At 43.7% G+C, this 24196-nt stretch overlaps 2 protein-coding genes across 2 annotated transcripts; one reads left to right on the top strand and one right to left on the bottom strand.

Moving 5' to 3' along the window:
• The first annotated feature begins 431 nt into the window (after positions 1-431).
• Positions 432-1604, top strand: LOC136515256 (uncharacterized). Its single transcript, XM_066508923.1, has one exon. The coding sequence runs from the start codon at positions 958-960 to the stop codon at positions 1351-1353; it is 396 nt and encodes a 131-aa protein (XP_066365020.1). The 5' UTR covers positions 432-957; the 3' UTR covers positions 1354-1604.
• LOC136515163 (DUF21 domain-containing protein At1g55930, chloroplastic-like) lies at positions 1485-23812 on the bottom strand. The gene is made up of 14 exons (XM_066508859.1): positions 23144-23812; positions 21278-21375; positions 21090-21183; positions 20929-21011; positions 20749-20847; positions 7396-7477; positions 6303-6442; positions 6150-6228; positions 5835-5898; positions 5569-5660; positions 4749-4814; positions 3137-3253; positions 2619-2798; positions 1485-1811 (listed from the first exon to the last, which is right to left on the bottom strand). Exons 1-14 carry the CDS (start codon positions 23705-23707, stop codon positions 1551-1553), a joined length of 2019 nt encoding a protein of 672 aa, XP_066364956.1. The 5' UTR covers positions 23708-23812; the 3' UTR covers positions 1485-1550.
• Positions 23813-24196: the final 384 nt, after the last annotated feature.

The following is a 24196-nucleotide window of genomic DNA, read 5'->3' as shown; positions in this document are numbered from 1 at the left end:
GCCAACCCTGTGAGCGCGCGAGCGAGATCCGACCTTGTGCCATGTGGCTAAGCTCGCCGGTGGAGGAAGCGCTCAGTGGCTCGCTGTCGAGCTCGAGGCAGAGGAGGCCCATGGCGGTGGGCGGCCAAGCTCGAGGCGGAGGACGGAAGAGGCACGGGGCGGTCGGCCAGCTGGCCTCGCCGACGGAGGAGTCCCCAGGCAGGCCACGACCGTGCTTGTCGGGGAAGAAACGAGGGGCGACGCGCGACCAAGGTATGGAGCAGGCGTCGGGAGGAAGAGATAAGGAGAGAGAGAGGGGGGAAGAGATAAGAAGAGAAGGAAAAAGATAAAAAAAAAGAGAGAGAGAGAAACTTACAAATGAGTCCCACTTGTCGATAGCTCATTTCACTTTTTATCTCTGAACCAAACACAAAATAAATCAATACCGTCCCTCGTCAACCAAACAGAAAATAGAGCCATCCCGTCCCCATCCCATAAATCAAGACAGAACCGTCCCACTCCACCTTACTCTCAACCAAACTCCACCTTACTCTCAAGCAAACCAAACTCCACCTTACTCTCAAGCAAACGCTACCTTATTCTCTCACCTGCACGCCTCCCACTTCCTTTCTCGGGCGACGTGACATTCCCTACCTCCTCCCAGATTCTCTCTCATACCAGCAGTGGAGTATAGTGTTCCTTGTTTTTCAATCAGCCCATAAACATACTACAGGCATACAATCACATAATGGAAGATGAAAGAATTGGCGCAGCTTGCAAGACGACCACAAGACGACGCCCTGCGCCGTGACAAAACTTTGCGGCTTATAAATACGCACATGCCCAAGACCACCCTTCAAGCTGCTAAACCCCACACACCGAGCGAAGTAGACAGACACTGAGATACACACGAACACGTAACTGAGACTCGGAGTAGTTTGTTCCTGAGCTGAGTGAGCTCCCCTCTCCTCAGTAATCATGGGGGTGCAGAGCTGCGAAGGCCAGGTGATGTTCTCCTCCATCGCCCTGCTGCAGCAGAGGTTCAGGGAGCTGGAGAGGATCAGGGAGAAGCGGGAGAGGCTTCTCCACGTGCTCGCCCCCCGCCCTGCGGCCACCGCCTCCCCGAGGGAGATGCCCGTGAAGTGGTTCTTCCACCCGGAGCTGCTCTACCCATGCAGGCCGCTGCGTGACACCACTGCCGCTGTCGCCACCGCCTCCTTATTCCCGGCCGTGCCAACCACTGTCTGTGAATGCAAAAGCTTCCAGCTCCACGGCGATAGCAACCCCATCGCGGTGGAGCTGTGGCCCAGTAAGACCTACAACTACAAACATGTCTCTGGTGAAGTCGACGTCGACACCTCGCTGCACCTCTAGACTGCTACTGCTACTCCTGCTACTGAAAAATGTTGCAATGCCTTAAACTGCTGTTAACCTCTTGGTGTTGCTCTCGCAGTTATTTTGGTAGCCTACTACTATGTTCTTCTCTTCTGTTGTAACAAGGGGTATTAGGAGGGTTGACGGTGTGCTGTAATTATTACCAGTAGTACGATGGTCTTGGAGTTCCTTTATTGTCACCTCTTGGCACTAGAACTGCTTGCATCTTCCAACAAAGCACTGTTATCATCCGAGTACGAGAGTACCTCTGCAGGACAGCCATTCTCTGTTATATCTGGATACTCATCACCAGAGGAATCATCAGAGCCCTTCTTCTTCCGTTTGACGATCTTCTTGGAGATCAGGCGGTTCACACCCTTGTTGTCAACACCAACACATTCACTGCTTATTGGCTTAAATAGGACTTTGCCCACCTTCCTTGCATTAGCTTCCACTATCTGTGAGCAAGAGAGGCCAGGTAAAGGTAGTAAAAACAACTACAGAAGATTATTTAATTCTGCAACAAAGAATGAAATTTTGGGTGAATTGTGAAACAGAAACTATGGATTTCTAGGGCTGCAGCAATTCAATAAAGTGTAACGAAGACTTCGGGAAAATGGGAGTTGCACCAACTAATAAAGGTTGTGTACCAATACCAACACAATTTCACTGAAATAACCTTATAACCCACAATATGAGTTCTGAATTGACAATTGAGTAGTAGCTTTTCTTATCTATTAGTTTTTGTATACTTTCTTTTTCTAGCTTCAAATAAAAAAAGCAAGTACAAATGGAGAGTAGTATTAGCACCACATAAGTGGAGGACATGTTATAGCAACCTTCTGAGTATTGTTGTCTTTTTATATGCACAAACAAGCATGTAGAGGTGGTCGTGGATAATTGTTTTTATCAGTTGGTTCTTACTTCTTATAGTATGATAAGGCCAAAAGCATCTCGAAATTTATATAGTACAAAATATCCTATAAAATGATCTAAGAACCAAATGCCCTGTATGGAAAATTGATTCTAATGAGAGTTATTTAACAAAAAAAGGTTTCATGGTATTGCATCAACAAAGAAAATTGAAGCTTTTAGTGGTGTCTTTCAGCTTTCAAGTAATGACAAGGAAAATTCATAATAGTTATCTATACTAGTAAGTTCTTAGAGGGAGATTTCTAGTGATGACAAGATAATCGTATAATAATAATTGACCTGGTACTAGAACTCTTGAGCAAACAGAGTACACAAGGAGTTGTAGCAATTACCTCAAGTTCGTAAGCTTGAGTTTTTTCTCTATCATCTTGGCGATCAGAACCTTCCTCCTGATATTCACCGTTTTCTTCTCTGTAATCCTTTTCAAGAATCACAAGCATTTTCCCACCTTCTTCTGGAATATAGCCAAAAGATGCACAGACAAAACCAGACACCGTCTCATACTGATGCCCCTGCCAAAAGATATTGTCCAAGTGTCTCAAGATATCAGCCAATCTACGAGAAACATGACAGAAATACACAGCACCATATAATGATGACTGCCAAGGGCATATCTCACAAACAGAACATTTGTGAATATTTTGTTGACCTAAATATTAAATGTCCAGTTTCCACCAAAAAAATAGATATAATCACGTCATATCTGTATAGATTCTGCAAACCAGGCATCTCTAAATGATGGAACTCACATTTCGATGATCATCATACGGTGTCCACTCCAACATATACACATGTCCAAGGGAATGCATAGCAACTGTAGAGAAAGCTAAGATCAAATGAGAAACAATACCTCTGGTATTTTGATACCAAGCTCTTCAGATAGGTGATCTATCGATGTATTTGCATCAACATCAAATGTTCCATCTCCCCGCCTTACTATATAGCCTGTTTTCTTCTGGATTTCCTCCTGAAAGGGTGAAAAACAGAGTAGCAGAAGGAATTGAGAGGCTGCCTAAGCAAATGACAAATAGCAACTAGCTTGTTACATGGAAAAATCCTTTGTTTTGACTAGGATACAGAAAATAGGAGTGAAGCAGCTGCTTCCAGAACTTGGAGAAGCACTGAGGCAGGAGATCTAATCTCTCCAGTTTTCAAAACCAAGCTAATGGAACTTCAGTTTGAGTTAGCCAGATAATCTTCAAGAGTCCTGTTAATTTCCACCGTACTATATGTCTAACTATAGATTCAGGACACTGGATAGTTCCCAGCTGATCTGGTTCTAGGCTTCTCCACTTCTGGCTTATGAACCCTGCTTGTGTTATGGCCATGCCCACAATAATTCCAAATTCCAAGAAAATGCGATCACATAAATACCAAGAGCACACAAGTTGATAAACAAACACAAAACTCTTTGGAAGTTCACAAATAAAACAGTCCTCACTGAATGTCTCTTTTCAGTTTTTGTACTGATTTGAGACACCCTGAAACAAGATTGTTGGCATTGATATTTGTTTTAAAAATACAAATATAATTTAAGAATACATTCCTACAAGGATCCAGCATACTAAGAATGCGATAATCTGTATTTTTAGTGTAAATAACTATATTAGTGTTTTCACCCTGGTTTTGCAGTCGCAAAGTTGACCTAAATATATTGGTAATTGATACATGACTTACCTTAGGCTTGTTATATACCACAGGAAACTGGTTTAGGGCCTCATTGGAATGCAAAATTCTTCTAGAAACGCAGGAATAAGAGAAACGTAGGAACAAACTGCCCTAAGGAATTATATAAGAATTTCACATGAATCGGTTCATTTTTCACAGGAAAAAGCAGGAACAGGAAAAAAATCCAGCGTTCCAAAGGGGTCCTGAACGTTGGGATGGAGCGCAGGAAAAACACAGGAAGTCGGGGAGAGAGTGACACAAAGGAAACTTTCCATGAGGTTCAATCTCCTGGTCAAATTCCTCCAAATTTCCTACGAAACAAGCCATTCCATAGGAATTTCATAGCATTTGTAAGAACCCAACCCTTTGTTCCAAAGAGGTTCACAGGAAATTTTTCTATAGGATCTCTAGAATTCCTCCATTTTTCCTTTGTTCCAAAGGGGGGCCTATTTCTTTTACCCTTGCTCCTGCACGTATAAAAAGTGGCAGAGACGACACCTAAAATATGTCCAACAGCAAAATATGACCATATGATTTGCCTGTCTTTTTTGGCATGGCTCAGTATGTTTGGCCCACTAAATTTCCTAAGTTCAAATGCTAGCATATCATTATTTATTACCAAGATATGAAAAGTCAGTTCTGTAATAAGAACGATAGTTACAAGGCAAAAATGGAATAATAAGCCAAAAGAAAGGGAGAAATAATTTTGAAAAGGAAATGGAAAATAATAGTATGCATATGTATGGCACTGAACACCCACTTGCGATGAAATAAAAAATTCCAGAAATAATCACCTTGGAATCATTCTCGTCAAAGATTTCACCAACTATTTCTTCCACTACATCTTCTAGTGTTACAATCTGCATTTTTTTTTTGCCAAAAGTCAGAGAGTAATTCCCAATGTCCCATGCAGTGATAAACATATGAAATTACAAACTGTTCTGATAAACATTTTCTGAACACAACAGGACTTAGTTGCTGCAAGAAATGGATAGATATCGCTACATGAAAGGGTAATTGCTCGAAGACTGTACTTGCCAGGGGTATGTGTAAGACAAAGGAAGCTCATGGGTAGTAGCTTTGTCCAATCATTTGTAACTTTTACCAATGAGCATCAGTAATGAGAAAAACAGCTTAAAGAATTATCCTTTCGGCAGCAAACATAATCAATTCATTGCTCATCAACTACTTCTGAAAACAGAAACTGTTGAAAAAACTGTGAGCATAACTACTTCCTAAGAAACAATCTCTAAACTTGTGGAAAGTAATAATCTCTGCTGCATGGAGCATAACTAATCTCTATGCATGCAGCAAGATCACTTGAAGCATCACATCACATGCTTGTGCTAAAAACATGACCATTGTGGAATAAAAGCCAGTAGTGATGCCAATAAATGGCCATCAAAATGTCACCATGTACTGACTAGCATTCATCAATGATTAGCCAAACTAACTAGCATGCTTGGAAGTTACAGCTAAAAATCGATTGGAGTAAACGATGTTGAACCTCATTGTGTGCCATAAGTCAAAATGGTCTCAATCAAGCAACTAGACTTGGATGAAATGCATAACTAGAATCATTAAGTATAAAAAATGGGTTTCATAGGGACATACACCAATAGTTCCACCATATTCATTGAGGACCACTGCCATATGAACCTGCCTGATCCGGAACTCTCTTAATAGGTTCCAAACAGACATTGAATCTGCCAGATGAAACAGATCATATCATATGTTACATCCATGACGCATAGATGGGAGAAAACATGTGGCAGAAATGATTAATTGTTGTGGAAAAAAATCCAACCCTATGACTACTGACAGATGCCTTCTTTTAGTTCATCATGATACTTGTATCCAACAATGTTACTAAAAATTACCTGGAACAAAGTATGTAGGCATATGTGCGATTTTCTTAACAGTGATTTCATTCAACTTCTCAACCTTCAAATGAAAAATACGCCTTTTACTTTCCCATTAGAGAAGCATCGTGTAGAGCAAATAAGACTCACTGCGATTAAGTTTTATTTTGAATAGGAGTACTTGGAAAGCAGCTATTGAAGTGCCTGAACCGTGACTTGGGGCTCTTGGTAGGTTTCAACTCTAGCCTACCCCAACTTGCTTGGGACTGAAAGGCTATGTTGTTGTTGTTGTTGTGATTAAGTTTTACATTAAATGGTAAACAAGAGACATACCTCTTCAACATATTCAAGCATGTCCATTGCATATGCAATTCCAACAATATTATCTATGCGCTCCTCAAATACAGGAACTCTGGAAATAATAAACAGCAGCAGATGTCAGTGATAAGACTTGAAAATACACGCGACAATAATAGTTGACAATACCTAGAGTACTGATGAGTTTCCCACAACTTTTTGAAATCAATAAGTGTTGCAATAGCATCAATTGCAACTACGTCCACCAAAGGCGTCATTACTTCCCTCACCTGTGTATCTTTAATTTCCAGGACATTCTCGATCATATCCTGTTAAAAGACTCAGGTGTTGACTTTAGCTGATCAAGTAGAAAAGTGTCCTGCACAAGCAGGCACGGACTAGGAATTCATAATAGTGTAACACAGCTATAGGTTCTAGGGCCTAGAATCTAGGCACACATAAATAACTATATGGTTCTTTTTCTTTCTTTTTTTTCTTTTTTTGTATATGTGTGAGTGGGCTATGCTATCACAAAACTACAGATTTAAGAAGTTTTATCACAGAATTATAGATTTAGTGTGTCCTTGTTTTTGAAAAACTAAAACTACACATTTAGTATTTCTATGTATTGCAAAAGTACTGATTTCATCAGGTAAAATCTGTAATTTGTGACAAATTGACACGATAAATCTGTAGTTTTAGATAGTTTCAACAATCTATCAGTACTTATGTATTTCCATGTTACTTAACACAATTCTTACGATGATTCTGAGGGAAAACTATGCAGAATGAATACCTGTGATCGAGAATAATGAATTCGAAAGTTGCCTGCAGGGGCAACAAATGGGATCACTTCCTAAAGATCAATGGGATTGCTATGGAAAGGTTCTGCAAAATACCTAAAGGATAACAGTAGCCAAAGTGTGCTAATAAACTATCAAGAGGCAAAATCCTAGTCTGCAACAGTATAATCTAACTCAAACCTTTGGGGCCACACTGCTTGTCAAATTCTGGATATATGTGATGAGATGGTGTACAAACATTAAATTAGCAGTTAAAATCATGCAAAAATGTTAGTTACTATTTTCCTAAAATTTCGTTAGTTCACTCTTTATTTACGGAAGTATTCAGCTTTCGATATGATATAAAAATCGTAAGTAAAGGCTTGCGTAGATTGCACAGGATAACAAAATCTTGCTGTGAGGTACACAGAAACATAAAGAATAAAGAAGGAAATGTGCAGCACAATATATGGGCATCTACATATACTAGATTGTCTAACCTGTTCATCTTCTGCAATTGCACCACTCAACTCTGCTCCTCGTAACATTAACTTCAGTTCATCTTCAGTAACATATGGTTCACTGAGGAAAGAAGTGTATATGATGCACAAGATTCAGAAGTGGATCTCCAGAAATGTAAACCCACCATCGTCACGTATTGAGATTTTGTCAAGAATTTAAATATGAAAAAGGAAAACTAAATCTTATCTATATAGGAATCACAATTGTATATTGGTTAAACATATACAAATGTAGTAAACTAACAGACATAGCAAATCAGTGTACTTGCGTAGTGGATTTTGTAAAAAATGTAAAAAATAACATACAAATGTGTATTGGATTACAATATCAGATACTAAATTCAATTTGTACACTGTAACACCCTAATTTTGCATTTTCAAAAAAATAGTCAAATTGATTTATTTAAGCAATTTATGTGAGTATTCTAACATAGGAAAGTAATAATTTTTATAAAACTAAAATCAAATATAAGATTAGCTACAAGTGATGCATACATGCTGCTGCATATTATTTTGTGAATGTTTGTTATTGATCAAAAATTTCAAAGAGAATTGAAATTTGAATTTAAAATGCTTTTGGAAAAATTGTTTGGAAAAAGAAAAAGTGAATTCTTTCCTTTCCTCCCCTTCTCTGTTTTCGGCCCGCAGGCCTTCTCTCCTCACCGCGCCAGCCCAGCTCAGCCTCCCCCTTGCGCACCGCGCTGGCCCAGTACCGCCGGCCCAGCCTAGCCGAGCGGCATCGCAGCAACTGCCGCGCCTCCCTCTCCCCGGCCGCTGACCGACCGGGCCCGCATGTCAGCTCCTCCCCCCACCTCCCTCCGCGCGTCTCGCAACCACCGGCGCGTGCGCCTGGGCAACCGCCGCCCGGTCTTCTCGCGTCGTGGGAGCGCCTCTCCCCGCGCCTGGCCTCTTTAAAACGGAGCCACGCCCGAGCCGCCCCCCCTGCTGCCGCTCCCCGCTCCATTTTCTCGCTTTTGCTCGCGCCTCAGAGGACGCAACCGACGCACGGAGATCTCCGAAGGCCGCCGTCCGCCGTCCGCCGTGACCCGCCTTCCCCGAGCCGACTCCGACCCCGAGTTCCCTGCTGTGAGCCTCCCCATGCTCTCCTCTCTCTCCCCGACCTTCTTTGGCGTTTGGGGGCTTCTAGCGCCGTAGCCGCGAGCGCCGTTTGCTCTTGGACGCCGGCCATGGCGACCGCCGCCTCGGCCTTCCCCTCCGGCCACTTCTTTGGCCTGGCCGAGACTCCCTACTTCCCCCGCTAACTCCTGTGCCCTCGGTTCTTCGATTCGTGAACCCTAGCCCCCATACCGCGCTCGCCGGCGAGCTCTCGCCGCTGTTCATGGCTGAGCCGCCGCGGCTGCCACTGTTCCCCGCCGGCGTCTCCTCTCTCCCCCGGATCCGTTTCTGGCCGTTCCTTTCTAATCCGACGGCCACCAGTGACTGATACCCCCTTCGTGGGTCAATTTGCTAAAGAGACCCCGTACTTTTCTAAGTCCTAACCCGCAGTCCAAAGCGCATTTCCCCGATTATGCATTCTCGTTTTGAAAGCGTAAAGTTCACTGCTTTAGTCTAAAATACGTTTTCAGTATTTACAGAAATGCCATTTGAATTGTTTTGCTTATAAAATTGTCATTTTAGCTCCGAATTGATTCGTTCAAATCGCGTTAGCTTCGTAATTCCATAATCTACATGTTGGAACCACTGATAGTCAAGTTTGGAACTTTTTAATTTTATGGTTAGATTTAATTAAATATATTGCTATAGGAAATCCCGTTTAAATCATAACTTTCGCATTTTAGCTCCGTTTTTCGTAAACTTCGCGTTGACGTGATCGAAGCGAGACGTAGATTATTTTCACAAACATTTTATTTTGTTTTCTATACTATTGGTGTACTGTTCTAATGATAGGAATGTTTGCTTTGCATGAATGCTTTTGAAATGTTGTATGTTGCCGTGTTGGTCGCGTTCAGACGGTGAGGAGAATGTTGGAGACCAAGAATTCTTCGACGACCAGCAGGACCAGCAAGAGTTTGTGAACCAAGGCAAGTATAGCATGGGCCTACCTTGATGTCCTATTTCACTTTAATCAATTACTCATTTGCATGTGTCTAATTTTGATACCCGTAAAGACATCCTAGTGATTGATTATCATGTTCCTTGTCTTCTATGGGTTATTTGCATATGGGTAGATTGCTAGTGCTCTAACTGAACATGATATACACGATGATGAATGATTCTATGAAACTAAAAGTATAACATGAGTTATAACAACTGTTCCATAGGGCGAAGCTGCAAATGACTTTTGATCATGTTGCTCCCAGCCCTCCATAGCTGGGACTGACAGTGCAACCGGGAGAGTCAAATGGCTCTGACTTTAGCTCAGTAATAGGACATTTTCTAGCTAGTTAGAGGTTACCTTTTTGACGCAAATGGGGCTTGCCACGTTGGGTATAGGGCTGCCTCTGTTCCTATGTGTATAGCCGCGATGGATATGTGCCATAGGAAAGGGGGGTTCCTACATCTGCCTGCCAAGGAAACCTAGCGGCCTTAACTTGTTAAAGAAACCTATGAAATGGCTTCATAGTGTACCCTGCCCGCTCACCTTGGCAGTGACATGGGAGTAATTAACCCGGACATATGGGAATCACGACTCGCGGTAAATGTGCACCACCTCTGCAGAGGGTAACAAACTGTTATAACAGCCGTGCTCACGGTCACGAGCGGCCCGAAAAACTCACAGAATAACTGGTTACTTGTTGTTGATCATTTAGTTGTTATATGATGACATATGGTACACTTGACCCTGATATATGTTCTTATGGGATTAAATGGGAGCTTAAGCATAATTTGATAATATTTGATAATAAAAGCTTGTCGTACTAAAAATTCTAACTGCAGTAAACCAGTGTCAACCTTTTGAGCTTCATAACCCAATGTTAACTTGTTAAGTACGGGATGTACTTACACTTGTTTATTTCTATATTTGGATAAAAATCCCGGATGGGTAACAGATGACAACGGGTATGAGGAATTCCCTGAGGATTTTTAGGCTTGTGGTCAACCAGTTGACCTGCTGTGATGAAGCCCGCGAGAGATTTATTATCTTTTTATTTTCCGCTGTGTGATGTAAGACTAAGTTGTATTACGGATCTGATGTAAGGACACCGTGATGATACTTTATGTAATTTGTCAGCTTGTGTGTGAGTTGGATCCCTGGGCACACACGAGTTTTGTGCATTCAATTTTTTTCCTTAAAATTGGGTGTGACAAATTGGTATCAGAGCCGTGTTGACTGTAGGACGCAAGCCTAGTTAGAAAACAGTTGTTTTAGCATCTTTGCTCCTCTGGTTTCTTGCTTACTGTCTTATTCTTGTTATTTTATTAAAACATTTATGCTTTTCATACCTTAATCTATTATATAAAATTGTTGATTCTAATTCTATCTCACTTTAAATCTATAGATGTCTCATACCCGAAGACTGCTCACCTCAGCACTGCTGGCTATCGTGCCCTGTTCACCCCACGTGCTCCACAGGCGGAGAAGGAGATTGTGATCATCTCCGACGACGAGGAGATGGCTACCCCGACGCCTGCACCTGCTTCTACTCCAGTTGTCGCGCCGGTCTATCCTGTCGTAGCTTCATCTGAGGAGTCAACGGCTACTTCCCCTACACCTGCACCATCCCCAGCTGTCCCCGTGGTGGAGGAGGAGATTGGCTGGAAGTGCAGGTACTACTTCAAGCCAGCTCCAGAGACGGCCTACTACCACACCCTCCTCACGTGCTGGACGACTACTACCCCGACTTGCACGCCTCCATCAGCTACCACTGTGCCGAGTACCAGCATCCATTGGAGGCTACCTTCTGGAAGCTGGTGATCACCGCCTGGAACGACATCAAGAATGGACATGAGGTGGAGACTGTCCACCGTGCCCCTGCCAGGAGAGCCCATGCCTTGGATGGCATGGAGGATGCAGCACAGAACGCCTACATCCACTACCATGGTCGTCGCTTTGAGGCCACGAGGGAGGATCGCTTCAGGTTCCTTCCTCGCAATGATCATGAGGGTGTTTGGCAGGTCTTGGCTCCACCAGAGAGTGACCCAACTCTGGAAGCAACGGTGCAGCATGTCCACGCTATGCAGGGGGTGGATGAGGAAGTCAAAGGAGAACTGCGTGCATCTCAGAAGGCTCAGAGACGCCTCCAGAAGCAAGTGGATAAACTTCGAGCTCAACTTGGGCAGCCATCCATCTACAAGAAGAAGCGACGGTCCTTTACCATGATTGACACCGCTCCATAGGTGTTAGATGCCTTGATCTAGATTACCACGTCGTTAGTTCGTGTTTCATATTTAGTTTTGTTTGGTCTTGTGAACTTGGATGATTAGATGTTTAATTTGTGAACTTGGATGATTTGGTATTTGTTTGATTGCTGAAAGTTTGTGGGCATGTCCACAACTTCCTTAGATTGGAACTTTAAGTTTAGAATGAAATCTTAATGCAGATGTTTCGCTTTATCTTATCTCTGCTGTGCTGATTTCTGGAGCAGCCTGTGTTCTTTATCTGGTATCTCGAAATCTGGGCTGTCAAAAATTCTGAAATTTTTGTGGAGATAACTAGACTTCTGTATCTTTCAAATGTCTCTGGAATCACGTCAATAGCTGTTCAGGTTTGTGAGATCTAGCTGACACAAGTTGATGTTCTTGCGCTGTCTGGAACCCAGAACAGATTCGGTTTAGCTCTACTTTTGACCATGTGTGTGTCAGAATCTGTAAAAGTGATCTAAATAAAAGTTGTAGTTGATCTCCTAAGCTTTCTAACAAATCTTGGTGCACCCCTGTTGGATCTCTGAAACTCGAGTTATAACAGTTTTACTGAACTGCTAAATTTGAATCTTATCCAGAAAATTCTCAACTTTGTTTGTTTCTTATCTTATGTAAGCTCTCTATAATTAGAAAATCTCTAAATTTTGCATATTTGTTGGAAAACAGATGGCCACAAGAGGAGGAAGAGGCAGAGGTCGTGGTCGTGGACGTGATGCTCTCATAAATCCACCACCACCGCCACCTATGACCATGGAACAAATATTGGGAATGTAAGCACAGCTGAAACAAGCTATGATGCAGCGCTTGGACAATGAACCTGCAAGAGGACCACCGCCTGTTCAGGTCAGAGATAAACGTGGAGAGTTTATGAAGGGTCGTCCACCGGTGTTCACCCATGCCTCAAACCCTATGGAGGCAGATGATTGGTTGCGTGCTGTGAAGAAACAACTGAACATAGCACAATGCAACGATCTTGAGAAGGTGTTGTATGCTTCTAGGCAACTCCAAGGAGCTGCTCAGGTTGGTGGGAATCATTCCAGTTTAGACGTCCCAACAATGCTCCTGCTATCACCTGGCAGGAATTTAAGGACAATTTCCGATCATACCATATTCTAGATGGACTAGTGGAACTGAAGCAAGAAGAATTCAGGTCTCTCAAGCAAGGATCCATGACTGTGGCGGAGTATCGAGACAAGTTCGCACAATTATCACGCTATGCTCCAAATGATGTAGCGGACGACAAGGATAAGCAACGTCGTTTTCTCAAGGGACTCTATGATAGACTGCAGCTCCAGCTGATGTCTAATACTTACCCTAACTTTCAGTCTTTGGTGAATCGCGCTATCGTGATTGACGATAAGCGCAAGGACATGGAAGTTAAGAAGAGGAGGCTACAAGGGCAAGCTTCTGGAAGCAACACTCGCCCACGTGCTTATCCTCAGCAAGGTTTTCAACAAAGGAATCAAGGACCAACTCACCAGGGAAACCGTGGTCAGTATCCTCAGCGGAACCAGTTCCAGCAACGCCCCCACTACCAGCAACAATTTAGAAATCAGCGTCCCCCGCAACAGACCAGCAATCCTGCAACACGCCAGGGAGTGCCCAACAATGCTCCTGTGAAGAGTGGTGCACCCAACAATCCCAACGCCTGCTATCGCTGTGGAGAAGTAGGTCACTATGCTCATCAGTGTCCAAAGAAGCAGAACCAACAAGCACCTCAGAACCAGACCGGCAATCAGAAGTTCAACGCCCAACCACCTCACACTGCGAAGGTGAATTATGTGTCATCTGATGCAGCTCAGGAGACGCCTAAGGTCATGTTGGGTACGTTCAGCGTCAACTCTATCTCTGCTACCGTACTTTTTGATTCCGGTGCTTCACATTCTTTTATCTCCCAAGCTTTTGTTAGAATGCATAGCATACCTTTGTGTGCCATGAAAAAACTCATACTAGTAAATTCCCTTGGAGGTAGTATGCCAGCTTCTTATTGGAGCCCCTCAACTAGCATTTCCTTAAGGGGATAGACTTCAAGGTGAAGCCTATTGTGTTGAGAACAGCAAGAATTGATCTTATTCTGGGAATGGATTGAATGAAACAACACCGGACAGTGATTCAGTGTCAGGAGAAATCTGTGGTTGTGACATCACTCAATGGAAATAGAATCTATGTAGAAGTGGTAGTGCAAGCTCAGCCTACAGCCACAGTGAACCAGCTAGATGGTGAAGTCAATGAACAAGATCGTGTCGTGGAGGAGTTCCCGGATGTCTTCCCCGATGACTTGCCACGTATGCCACCTAACCGAGACATTGAATTCATTATTGAATTATTACCTGGAATTGCACCAATAGCTAAACGTCCATATAGAATGGGAGTTAATGAATTAGAAGAGTTTAAGAAACAACTAAAAGAGTTGCAAGAAAAAGGTTTCATACGCCCCAGTTCTTCCCCGTGGGGGGCACCTGTGATCTTTGTAGATAAGAAGGATGGTAGTCAACGGATGTGTGTGGATTACCGTTCACTTAATGAGGTTACAATCAAGAATAAATGCCCTTTGCCTAGGATTGACGACCTGTTTGATCAGTTGAGAGGAGCCCATGTGTTCTCCAAGATTGATCTCCGCTCAGGGTATCATCAGTTTAAGATTCGAAATTCGGACATACCCAAGACAACATTCACTACACGGTATGGATTATATGAGTACACCGTTATGTCTTTTGGATTGACCAATGCACCTGCATACTTCATGTATCTGATGAATAAGGTGTTCATGGAGTTTCTGGATAAATTTATGGAGGTATTCATAGATGACATACTAATATTCTCCAAGACTGAAGAAGAACATGCTGAACATATAAGGTTAGTCTTGCAAAAGCTTAGAGAGCATAAGTTGTACGCTAAGCGGAGCAAGTGTGAGTTTTGATTGAAAGAAGTCTCTTTTCTGGGTCATGTTGTCTCCAATGGTGGAATAGCAGTGGATCCAGGCAAAGTGCAAGATGTATTGAATTGAAAACCACCAACCACTGTAAATGAGATTCGTAGTTTTTTGGGATTAGCTGGATATTACAGGAGGTTCATAGAAGGTTTTTCCAAGCTAGCCAAGCCTATGACAGCTCTGTTGGAAAAGAATGCTAAGTATGTATGGTCAGATAAATGCTAGGCAAACTTTGATGAGCTAAAGAAGAGATTGACTACAGCTCCAGTATTAATTTTGCCCGATTTAAGCAAGAACTTCACTATTTATTGTGATGCATCCCGTTTGGACCTTGGATGTGTGCTTATGCAAGAAGGAAAAGTGGTGGCATATGCATCTAGACAACTAAGGAAGCACGAGTTGAATTATCCTACTTATGACTTGAAATTGGCAGCTGTGGTTCATGCTTTGAAGATCTGAAAACATTATCTAATTGGACATAAGAGTGATATCTATACTGATCATAAGAGTTTGAAGTATATCTTCACCCAATCAGATCTGAATCTGAGGCAACGTCGTTGGTTGGAATTGATCAAAGACTATGATTTGAAAGTGCATTATCACCCGGGAAAGGCAAACGTCGTAGCTGATGCACTTAGCAGAAAGAGCTATACCAATAGACTTCAGATGACATCTATGTCAGCAGAGTTGTGTGCTGAAATGGAGTATCTCAACTTGAGCCTTGTCACTAATGCAATGGAATTGGTGATAGAGCCTACATTGGAGCAAGAGATACGCAAAGGTCAATTGGAGGATGAAAAACTTAAAGAGATAGCAGAGAATGTGGTGCTTGGAAAGGCACCAGGATTCAGAATTGATGAGAATGGCACTCTTTGATTCGGAAAAAGGATATATGTACCTGAAGTGAAGGCTATCCGTGATGCAATTCTGCAAGAGGCCCATGAGTCTGCTTATTCTATACATCCCGGAAGTAACAAGATGTATTTGGATCTCAAAGAGAAGTATTGGTGGTATGGTTTGAAGAGAGATGTGGCAGAGTATGTGGCTTTGTGTGACACTTGTCAAAGAGTGAAAGCTGAGCATCAAAGACCTGCAGAGTTACTACAACCAATGAAGATTCCTGAATGAAAATGGAAAGAAGTTAGTATGGATTTTATCGTAGGATTGCCCCGCACACAAAGAGGTTATGATTCAATATGGGTAATAGTGGATCGACTCACCAAGGTTGCCCACTTTTTACCAGTCAAGACTACCTATACGGGTGCAAGATTAGCAGAGTTGTACATGGAAAGAATAGTGTGCTTACATGGTGTTCCCAAAAAAATTATGTCGGATAGAGGCACTCAGTTTACATCGCAATTCTGGCATAAAGTACATAGATCCTTGGGGACAAAGTTAAATTTCAGTTCAGCTTACCACCCGCAAACTGATGGACAGACTGAAAGGATCAACCAGATTTTGAAAGATATGTTGAGAGCTTGTGCATTACAGTATGGTGATAGTTGGGATAAGAGTTTGCCATACGCAGAGTTCTTATACAACAACAGTTATCAGAAGAGTCTCAAGATGGCACCTTTTGAGGCGTTGTATAGACGTAAATTTAGAACATCTTTGTTCTGGAATCAGACTGGAGAAACTCAAGTGTTTGGACCCGATGTCCTTAGAGACGCGGAAGAACAAGTGAGAATGATTAGAGACAATTTGAGAGTGGCTCAGTCCCGACAGAAGAGTTACGTTGATACTCGCAGAAGAGAGCTGACTTTCGAAGTTGGTGATTATGTATATTTGAAGGTATCACCAATGAGAAGTGTGAAGAGATTCAATATGAATGAAAAGTTAGCACCAAGGTATGTTGGACCTTTTAAAATCCTAGAGAGACGTGAAGAAGTAGGTTATCAGTTGGAACTGCCTGAGAGTTTGTCAGGTGTGCACGACGTATTCCATGTTTCTCAATTGAAAAAGTGTTTGAGGATACCAGAAGAGCAAATTCCTTTGTTAGAACTTGCTGTTAAGGAAGATCTTACTTATGAAGAGTATCCGATAAAGATCTTGGAAACTGCCGAAAGAGTTACGAGAAACCGAACCATAAAGATGTGCAAAGTGCAGTGGAATCGGTATACGAAGGATGAGGCTACTTGGGAAAGAGAAGAGGATCTGAGAAAGTCTTACCCACAACTGTTTGAGTAAGCAATCACCCGAATCTCGAGAACGAGATTCATCTTAAGGGGGTAGAATTGTAACACCCTAATTTTGCATTTTCAAAAAAATAGTCAAATTGATTTATTTAAGCAATTTATGTGAGCATTCTAACATAGGAAAGTAATAATTTTTATAAAACTAAAATCAAATATAAGATTAGCTACAAGTGATGCATACATGCTGCTGCATATTATTTTGTGAATGTTTGTTATTGATCAAAAATTTCAAAGAGAATTGAAATTTGAATTTAAAATGCTTTTGGAAAAATTGTTTGGAAAAAGAAAAAGGGAATTCTTTCCTTTCCTCCCCTTCTCTGTTTTCGGCCCGCAGGCCTTCTCTCCTCACCGCGCCAGCCCAGCTCAGCCTCCCCCTTGCGCACCGCGCTGGCCCAGTACCGCCGGCCCAGCCCAGCCGAGCGGCATCGCAGCAACTGCCGCGCCTCCCTCTCCGCGGCCGCTGACCGACCGGGCCCGCATGTCAGCTCCTCCCTCCGCGTGTCTCGCAACCGCTCGCGCGTGCGCCTGGGCAACCGCCGCCCGCGCCCGGTCTTCTCGCGTCGTGGGAGCGCCTCTTCCCGCGCCTGGCCTCTTTAAAACGGAGCCACGCCCGAGCCGCCCCCCTGCTGCCGCTCCCTGCTCCATTTTCTCGCTTTTGCTCGCGCCTCGGAGGCCGCAACCGACGCACGGAGATCACCGAAGGCCGCCGTCCGCCGTCCGCCATGACCCGCCTTCCCCGAGCCGACTCTGACCCCGACTTCCTCGCTGTGAGCCTCCCCATGCTCTCCTCTCTCTCCCCGACCTTCTTCTTTGGCGTTTGGGGGCTTCTAGCGCCGTAGCCGCGAGCGCTGTTTGCCCTTGGACGCCAGCCATGGCGACCGCCGCCTCGGCCTTCCCCTCCGGCCACTTCTTTGGCCTGGCCGAGACTCCCTACTTCCCCCGCTAACTCCGGTGCCCTCGGTTCTTCGATTCGTGAACCCTAGCCCCCGTACCGCGCTCGCCGGCGAGCTCTCGCCGCTGTTCATGGCTGAGCCACCGCGGCTGCCACTGTTCCCCGCTGGCGTCTCCTTCTCTCTCCCCCGGATCCGTTTCTGGCCGTTCCTTTCTAATCCGACGGCCACCAGTGACTCATACCCCCTTCGTGGGTCAATTTGCTAAAGAGACCCTGTACTTTTCTAAGTCCTAACCCGCAGTCCAAAGCGCATTTCCCCGATTATGCATTCTCGTTTTGAAAGCGTAAAGTTCACTGCTTTAGTCTAAAATACGTTTTCAGTATTTACAGAAATGCCATTTGAACTGTTTTGCTTATAAAATTGTCGTTTTAGCTCTGAATTGATCCGTTCAAATCGCGTTAGCTTCGTAATTCCATAATCTACATGTTGGAACCACTATTAGTCAAGTTTGGAACTTTTTAATTTCATGGTTAGATTTAATTAAATATATTGTTATAGGAAATCCCGTTTAAATCATAACTTTTGCATTTTAGCTCTGTTTTTCGTGAACTTCGCGTTGACGTGATCGAAGCGAGACGTAGATTATTTTCACAGACATTTTATTTTGTTTTCTATATTGTTGGTGTACGGTTCTAATGATAGGAATGTTTGCTTTGCATGAATGCTTTTGGAATGTTGTATGTTGCCGTGTTGGTCGCGTTCAGACGGTGAGGAGAACGTTGGAGACCAAGAATTCTTCGATGACCAGCAGGACCAGCAAGAGTTTGTGAACCAAGGCAAGTATAGCATGGGCCTACCTTGATGTCCTATTTCACTTTAATCAATTACTCATTTGCATGTGTCTAATTTTGATACCCGTAAGGACATACTAGTGATTGATTATCCTGTTTCTTGTCTCCTATGGGTTATTTGCATATGGGTAGATTGCTAGTGCTCTAACTGAACATGATATACACGATGATGAATGATTCTATGAAACTAAAAGTATAACATGAGTTATAACAACTGTTCCATAGGCCGAAGGTGCAAATGACTTTTGATCATGTTGCTCCCAGCCCTCCATAAGGACTTATCTGTCGGCAAAAGCTGGGACTGACAGTGCAACCGGGAGAGTCATATGGCTCTGACTTTAGCTCAGTAATAGGACCTTTTCTAGCTAGTTAGAGGTTACCTTTTTGGCGCAAATGGGGCTTGCCACGTTGGGTATAGGGCTGCCTCTGTTCCTATGTGTATAGCCACGATGGATATGTGCCATAGGAAAGGGGGGTTCCTACATCTGCCTGCCAAGGAAATCTAGCGACCCTAACTCGTTAGAGAAACCTATGAAATGGCTTCATAGTGTACCCTGCCCGCTCACCTTGGCAGTGACATGGGAGTAATTAACCCGGGCATATGGGAATCACGACTCGCGGTGAATGTGCACCACATCTGCAAAGGGTAACAAACTGTTATAACAGCCGTGCTCACGGTCACGAGCGGCCCGGAAAACTCACAGAATAACTGGTTACTTGTTGTTGATCATTTAGTTGTTCTATGATGACATATGGTACACTTGACCCTGATATATGTTCTTATGGGATTAAATGGGAGCTTAAGCATAATTTGATAATATTTGATAATAAAAGCTTGTACTAAAAATGCTAACTGCAGTAAACCAGTGTCAACCTTTTGAGCTTCATAACCCCATGTTAACTTGTTAAGTACGGGATGTACTTACACTTGTTTATTTCTATATTTGGATAAAAATTCCGGATGGGTAACAGATGACAACGGGTATGAGGAATTCCCTGAGGATTTTTAGGCTTGTGGTCAACCAGTTGACCTTCCCTGTGATGAAGCCCGCAAGAGATTTATTATCTTTTTATTTTCCGCTGTGTGATGTAAGACTAAGTTGTATTATGGATCTGATGTAAGGACACCGTGATGATACTTTATGTAATTTGTCAGCTTATGTGTGAGTTGGATCCCTGGGCACACACGAGTTTTGTGCATTCAATTTTTTCCTTAAAATTGGGTGTGACATACACTAAATTATATAGAAAGCAATCAATAAGTTTCTAGCAAATTTAAACTAGAATTAGATCCTTCATGAACAATAACAGATGATATGCAATTCTTGGAATAGTGTCATATGGTCATCTATTGATTAAAAATGTAGTCACTACACTATTTTACTAATTATAGAAATTTTAGAAAGTATAACTAGCACCCAATAAACTAGACTCAACACATACAAAAAATTAATCTAATCTAGTCCATGTTGTACCATCTCATTTGTACTTGAATTCTAGTACTATACAAGTTTAATCCATTTTTTAAGAAGAAAACAGATGAATATTTTATTTGGCAGAAACTCAATCAGTGTGCTTCCCTGGTTATTTTCTTTCTCGAATGACGCAAGAGGGCTGCATGCCATTCCATCAAGAAAAAGATACAGACAGACGAAGCTAGAGTTGCCCACCGGAGCAGAACCCACGCACACCTAGAAACTCAATCCTTGTGCTTCCCTGGTTATATCCACTATGCAGAGCAAGCCATATGCTCTTAAAAAAAAGGGTTTTGTGTGGTTCTTGCAGCTTGAATGAATTTATTGTTTGTGTATCCTTCTTGAAGAAGGGCGGGCTTGGTGCAAGCGGTAGAGTCTTACCGCCTGTGACCGGAAGGTCCCGGGTTCGAGTCGCGGTCTCCTCGCATTGCACAGGCGAGGGTAAGGCTTGCCACTAACACCCTTCCCCAGACCCCGCACAGAGCGGGAGCTCTCTGCACTGGGTACGCCCTTTTTTTGTGTATCCTTCTTGAAAGCATATCATAACTAATGGGGGATATAATCTATGACTAACATGAGCTTATTGAGTTGGAATATTTTCAAAGCAATTTATCTTTTAGTTGATCAAGAACTAGAGTATTATGCATACTCTTACAGTCTTACCTTCTCCCTTTCAGGCCTAGAATCTTTAGCATTCCCATAGACAGAAAAGTAACAATCCGCCCAACTGGATAGAGGATCAGCGAAAGCCATGCGACCGGTCTGATATATCGCAACAAATGCACAGTGTTCAGTACTCGAAATAAACGTGTTTGAAACTAAGTTATACTTGATATCTCTCACCTTACCACAAACCTAGCGACCTCGGTGGCATTATGGACTGCAACACTTTTGGGAGTGATTTCTGTAAGAAGTAAGATAGCGACCTAAAAAATGGTGCTCCATAGTTAGATTCAAGAACACTTTCAAAAGAGCAGAAGGCCAGTATGAGACAGGAGACATACTGTCATGACACCTGTTGCTGCACTAACACCTGCTTCACCAAACATTGCTGTTGCCGCCTCAGTAACAATTGCTGTTGCGCCAATGTTGACTACACTATTTCATACAAATTATGCCCGAGATTAGGGTTTAGGGTTAGTAAAACAAAATTGCAATAAGTGATGCACAACTTAGAAATGTCATGGATTACGTTGTGCCAATGAGAATAGTTGTCAGGAAACGAGTGACATCATTTCGGAGCATTTTGAAAACACCATTCTCAGGTTCCTTCTCAGCTAGTTCACGAACCTAATGCAAAGGAAAAAAGAAAACAGCAAAGTCTCAGCACATAGATATTCGCTCTCAGCATACAGTCAGTTACTATAAGAAAAGGGTACCACTATGAAGCAAGGTTTCAAAACACTGATCGAAAAATGCCCTAGGTGGGTAGAAGGGGGTGATGCCTCAATGCCTGAATAGAGAGGCTAGCTAGCTATCGGGCACTAGGCAGATCACTAGAAAATTAGGCCTTGATGTGGCAATTTCCAAACAATGTTAGAAAAATAAACAAATGCAAAGGGGGAAAAGGTATGCAACCTATTACACAATACAGTGTTGCTATTTCTATGATTCTTGCTAGTTTTTGAACATCAAGCATGATTCAATTGAAAATTTTCCCATGAATCAAACTTCAATCCCATGCGTGCTGTTATGGAAAGACTCTGAAGCACCAACCTCTAATACTTTAGCCATTTCAATATGCTAATATGTGTGCAAATGCTTAAACCCACAATGATAAGTGTCAGTGAACTTGAATCCTTAGGCTCAACTCTGGAGGAAAAAATGCACTAAACTAGGGCTTCATTATTCCTGTGCTTGCAAATAAACCTCTACTAAAAATAAAATGCAAGTTCAGCATGTGAATAACTGAATCCAGCCATCAATTTACATTGATCACCTTGTTGTAGTCTTTGAAGAATTAGAATTGAATTTAAATGTTGATAAACATGAACAAGGAGGCAGGACTCCTTTAATGATAGTTACAAGAGCACCAATGTTGGGATCCTGTTCAAAGCTATAAATATTCTGAACCAGAAATACCTATCCAGTTGATGAGATTAGGTGTGAAGGGAGATTATATATAAAGTCAGTAAGACCGGTAATCCAATACCAGTGTCATTAGTTCCAGTTTCAAAATAATAAACACTTTCCTTGCATAGATTCCCTGCCTAATTCTCCTACAGATCACTAGCACAGCATGTCACTAAAGCGCATGTGCACACTGATCATTATATCTGAAGCCCCTCGCTGTTGTCAGCATGTCAATCAGTGATGCCTGCTGGTCAGCCCTCTATCCTACAAAAAAAAAGGAGCAATAATGCTTTCCCCATGTCTTTCAGCACAACTCCCAGCAGTGACATCGCTTCTCAAATACAAACTTGTGTTGTGGATTACATCACCACCAAAAGGGCGTACCCAATGCAGAGAGCTCCCGCTCTGTGCGGGGTCTGGGGAAGGGTGTTAGTGGCAAGCCTTACCCTCGCTTGTGCAATGCGAGGAGACCGCGACTCGAACCCGGGACCTTCCGGCCACAGGCGGTAAGACTCTACCGCTTGCATCAGGCTCGCCCTTCATTACATCACCACCAAGCGAGACAAAATTATCACATCACTGCTGAAGCAGGATGCGCTTGACAACCACCACATCCTCGACCCACACATGCCACCACCCAACCCAACAGCCTAAGCTAGTGGGTATCCATTTGCTTTGTTCAAACAAATACTCATTATCCTAACTGGATTGCATAATCACCCATTTAGCAGTAGTTGATACAAGGTACCCATAAGACACTCACCCCATCTCTATTGGTTGCAGCATCCCCTCTTAGCAGCAACACTACACCAATACCAATCTGCTCATCTAAGCATCCAAAATCTCCCAATATCCTACCTCGTAGCTCAGTGAACCAAACTGATTGCAAAACTGGCAGCATGGTTCATTTCGTGTCTGCACAGCAATTACTATGGCAACAACAGGAGTGTAAGAAAATGGGTCTCCGGAGACTTGCTGCACGCACCTTCCAAGGCCAAAGCGTCGTGATAGAAGTTTCTGCCATGGAGAAGAACGCAGAGAGTCCGAGCAGCACGGCCAGAACCAGTCCCTGCTCCCTGATCAGCTGCAGAATCTGCAGCACTCTAGGCCAGCTCCAGCGCAGCGCCATCCCTCCAATCCCCGCAGCAGCCTCCACCGCCCCCGGCGCCCCGGTCCCCGCTCCCGCCGCCGCGGCCGCCCCCACAGCCATCGCCCGGCGACACCATGCTGCTGCGAGAACCCCGCACGCCACCGCCACAGCTACTCTCCTCACGGTTGCGGCCGCCCCTCCCACCCAGCTATCATCCTCCACCTGCGGTGGGGGAGCGGCCGTCACCGACACGGGCAGCGCGAGGGCGGAGGCGGAGACGGGGGACAGAGGGCGGGGGCTCGCGCTGGCGCGGCATCGGGGGAGCGGTGTGAACGGGGACGAGGCCGGGCGGCGGAAGGGGGGCTTGGCGGGGGCGCGGAGGGACTGGAGCTGGAACCGCGGGAGCCTGGCGCCGCCCAGAAGCAACGAGGTCGCGGAGGTTGACGGCGCGGCGGGCATGGCGCTCGTCGACGGCTGCTGCGGCGCGGGCTAGGCGAGGAGGGTGGTGGGAGAGCGGTTAGGTGGTTGCACGAGGGGAGGAGGAAGAGGAAGGGGGTGATACCGGGAGTGGTCTTAATATCGATGTCTTTCTTTAACCTTTGGAGGTCGAACCACTGAACCTATTTCTTTGACCTTGGGACCGATAGGAAGAAGAAAAAAAAAACGAGTGGAACGAAGGAGAGTAGACTAGCGTTAGGAAGGACAAAGGAGACAGACAGAATTTACATCAGAAAAAGAAAAAAAGGACTTTTTGAAGTTTGAGTGAGGATAATTGTCTTCAATTTCGGAGAAGCGGCTGAAAAAACAACTACTCAAACTACAAACTTGTATTAATAGACTTGATTGCTGAATTCTTCTTCTGTTGGAGAAAGTACTTTGCTTTTCGTATGAACAATACGTTTTCTTGCTGGAAAAGAAGCTAGGAAGAACTTCTCTACTTGATACTTT

This window comes from Miscanthus floridulus, chromosome 1 (assembly GCF_019320115.1).
Source record: "Miscanthus floridulus cultivar M001 chromosome 1, ASM1932011v1, whole genome shotgun sequence".
NCBI classification, from domain to species: domain Eukaryota; kingdom Viridiplantae; phylum Streptophyta; class Magnoliopsida; order Poales; family Poaceae; genus Miscanthus; species Miscanthus floridulus.
Note: the sequence above shows the minus strand (reverse complement) of the source record. Positions and strands in the feature narration are given on the sequence as shown.

Excerpts from the sequence above, each read along its gene's own strand:
- LOC136515256 (XM_066508923.1), top strand. The coding sequence starts at position 958 with ATGGGGGTGCAGAGCTGCGAAGGCCAGGTGATGTTCTCCTCCATCGCC.
- LOC136515163 (XM_066508859.1), bottom strand. The coding sequence starts at position 23,707 with ATGCCCGCCGCGCCGTCAACCTCCGCGACCTCGTTGCTTCTGGGCGGC. Across the intron at positions 6,443-7,395 it reads CAATTGCAGAAGATGAACAG|GATATGATCGAGAATGTCCT; the intron begins GTTAGACAATCT and ends GTCTTTTAACAG. Across the intron at positions 1,812-2,618 it reads CTCAAGCTTACGAACTTGAG|ATAGTGGAAGCTAATGCAAG; the intron begins GTAATTGCTACA and ends TCTTGCTCACAG.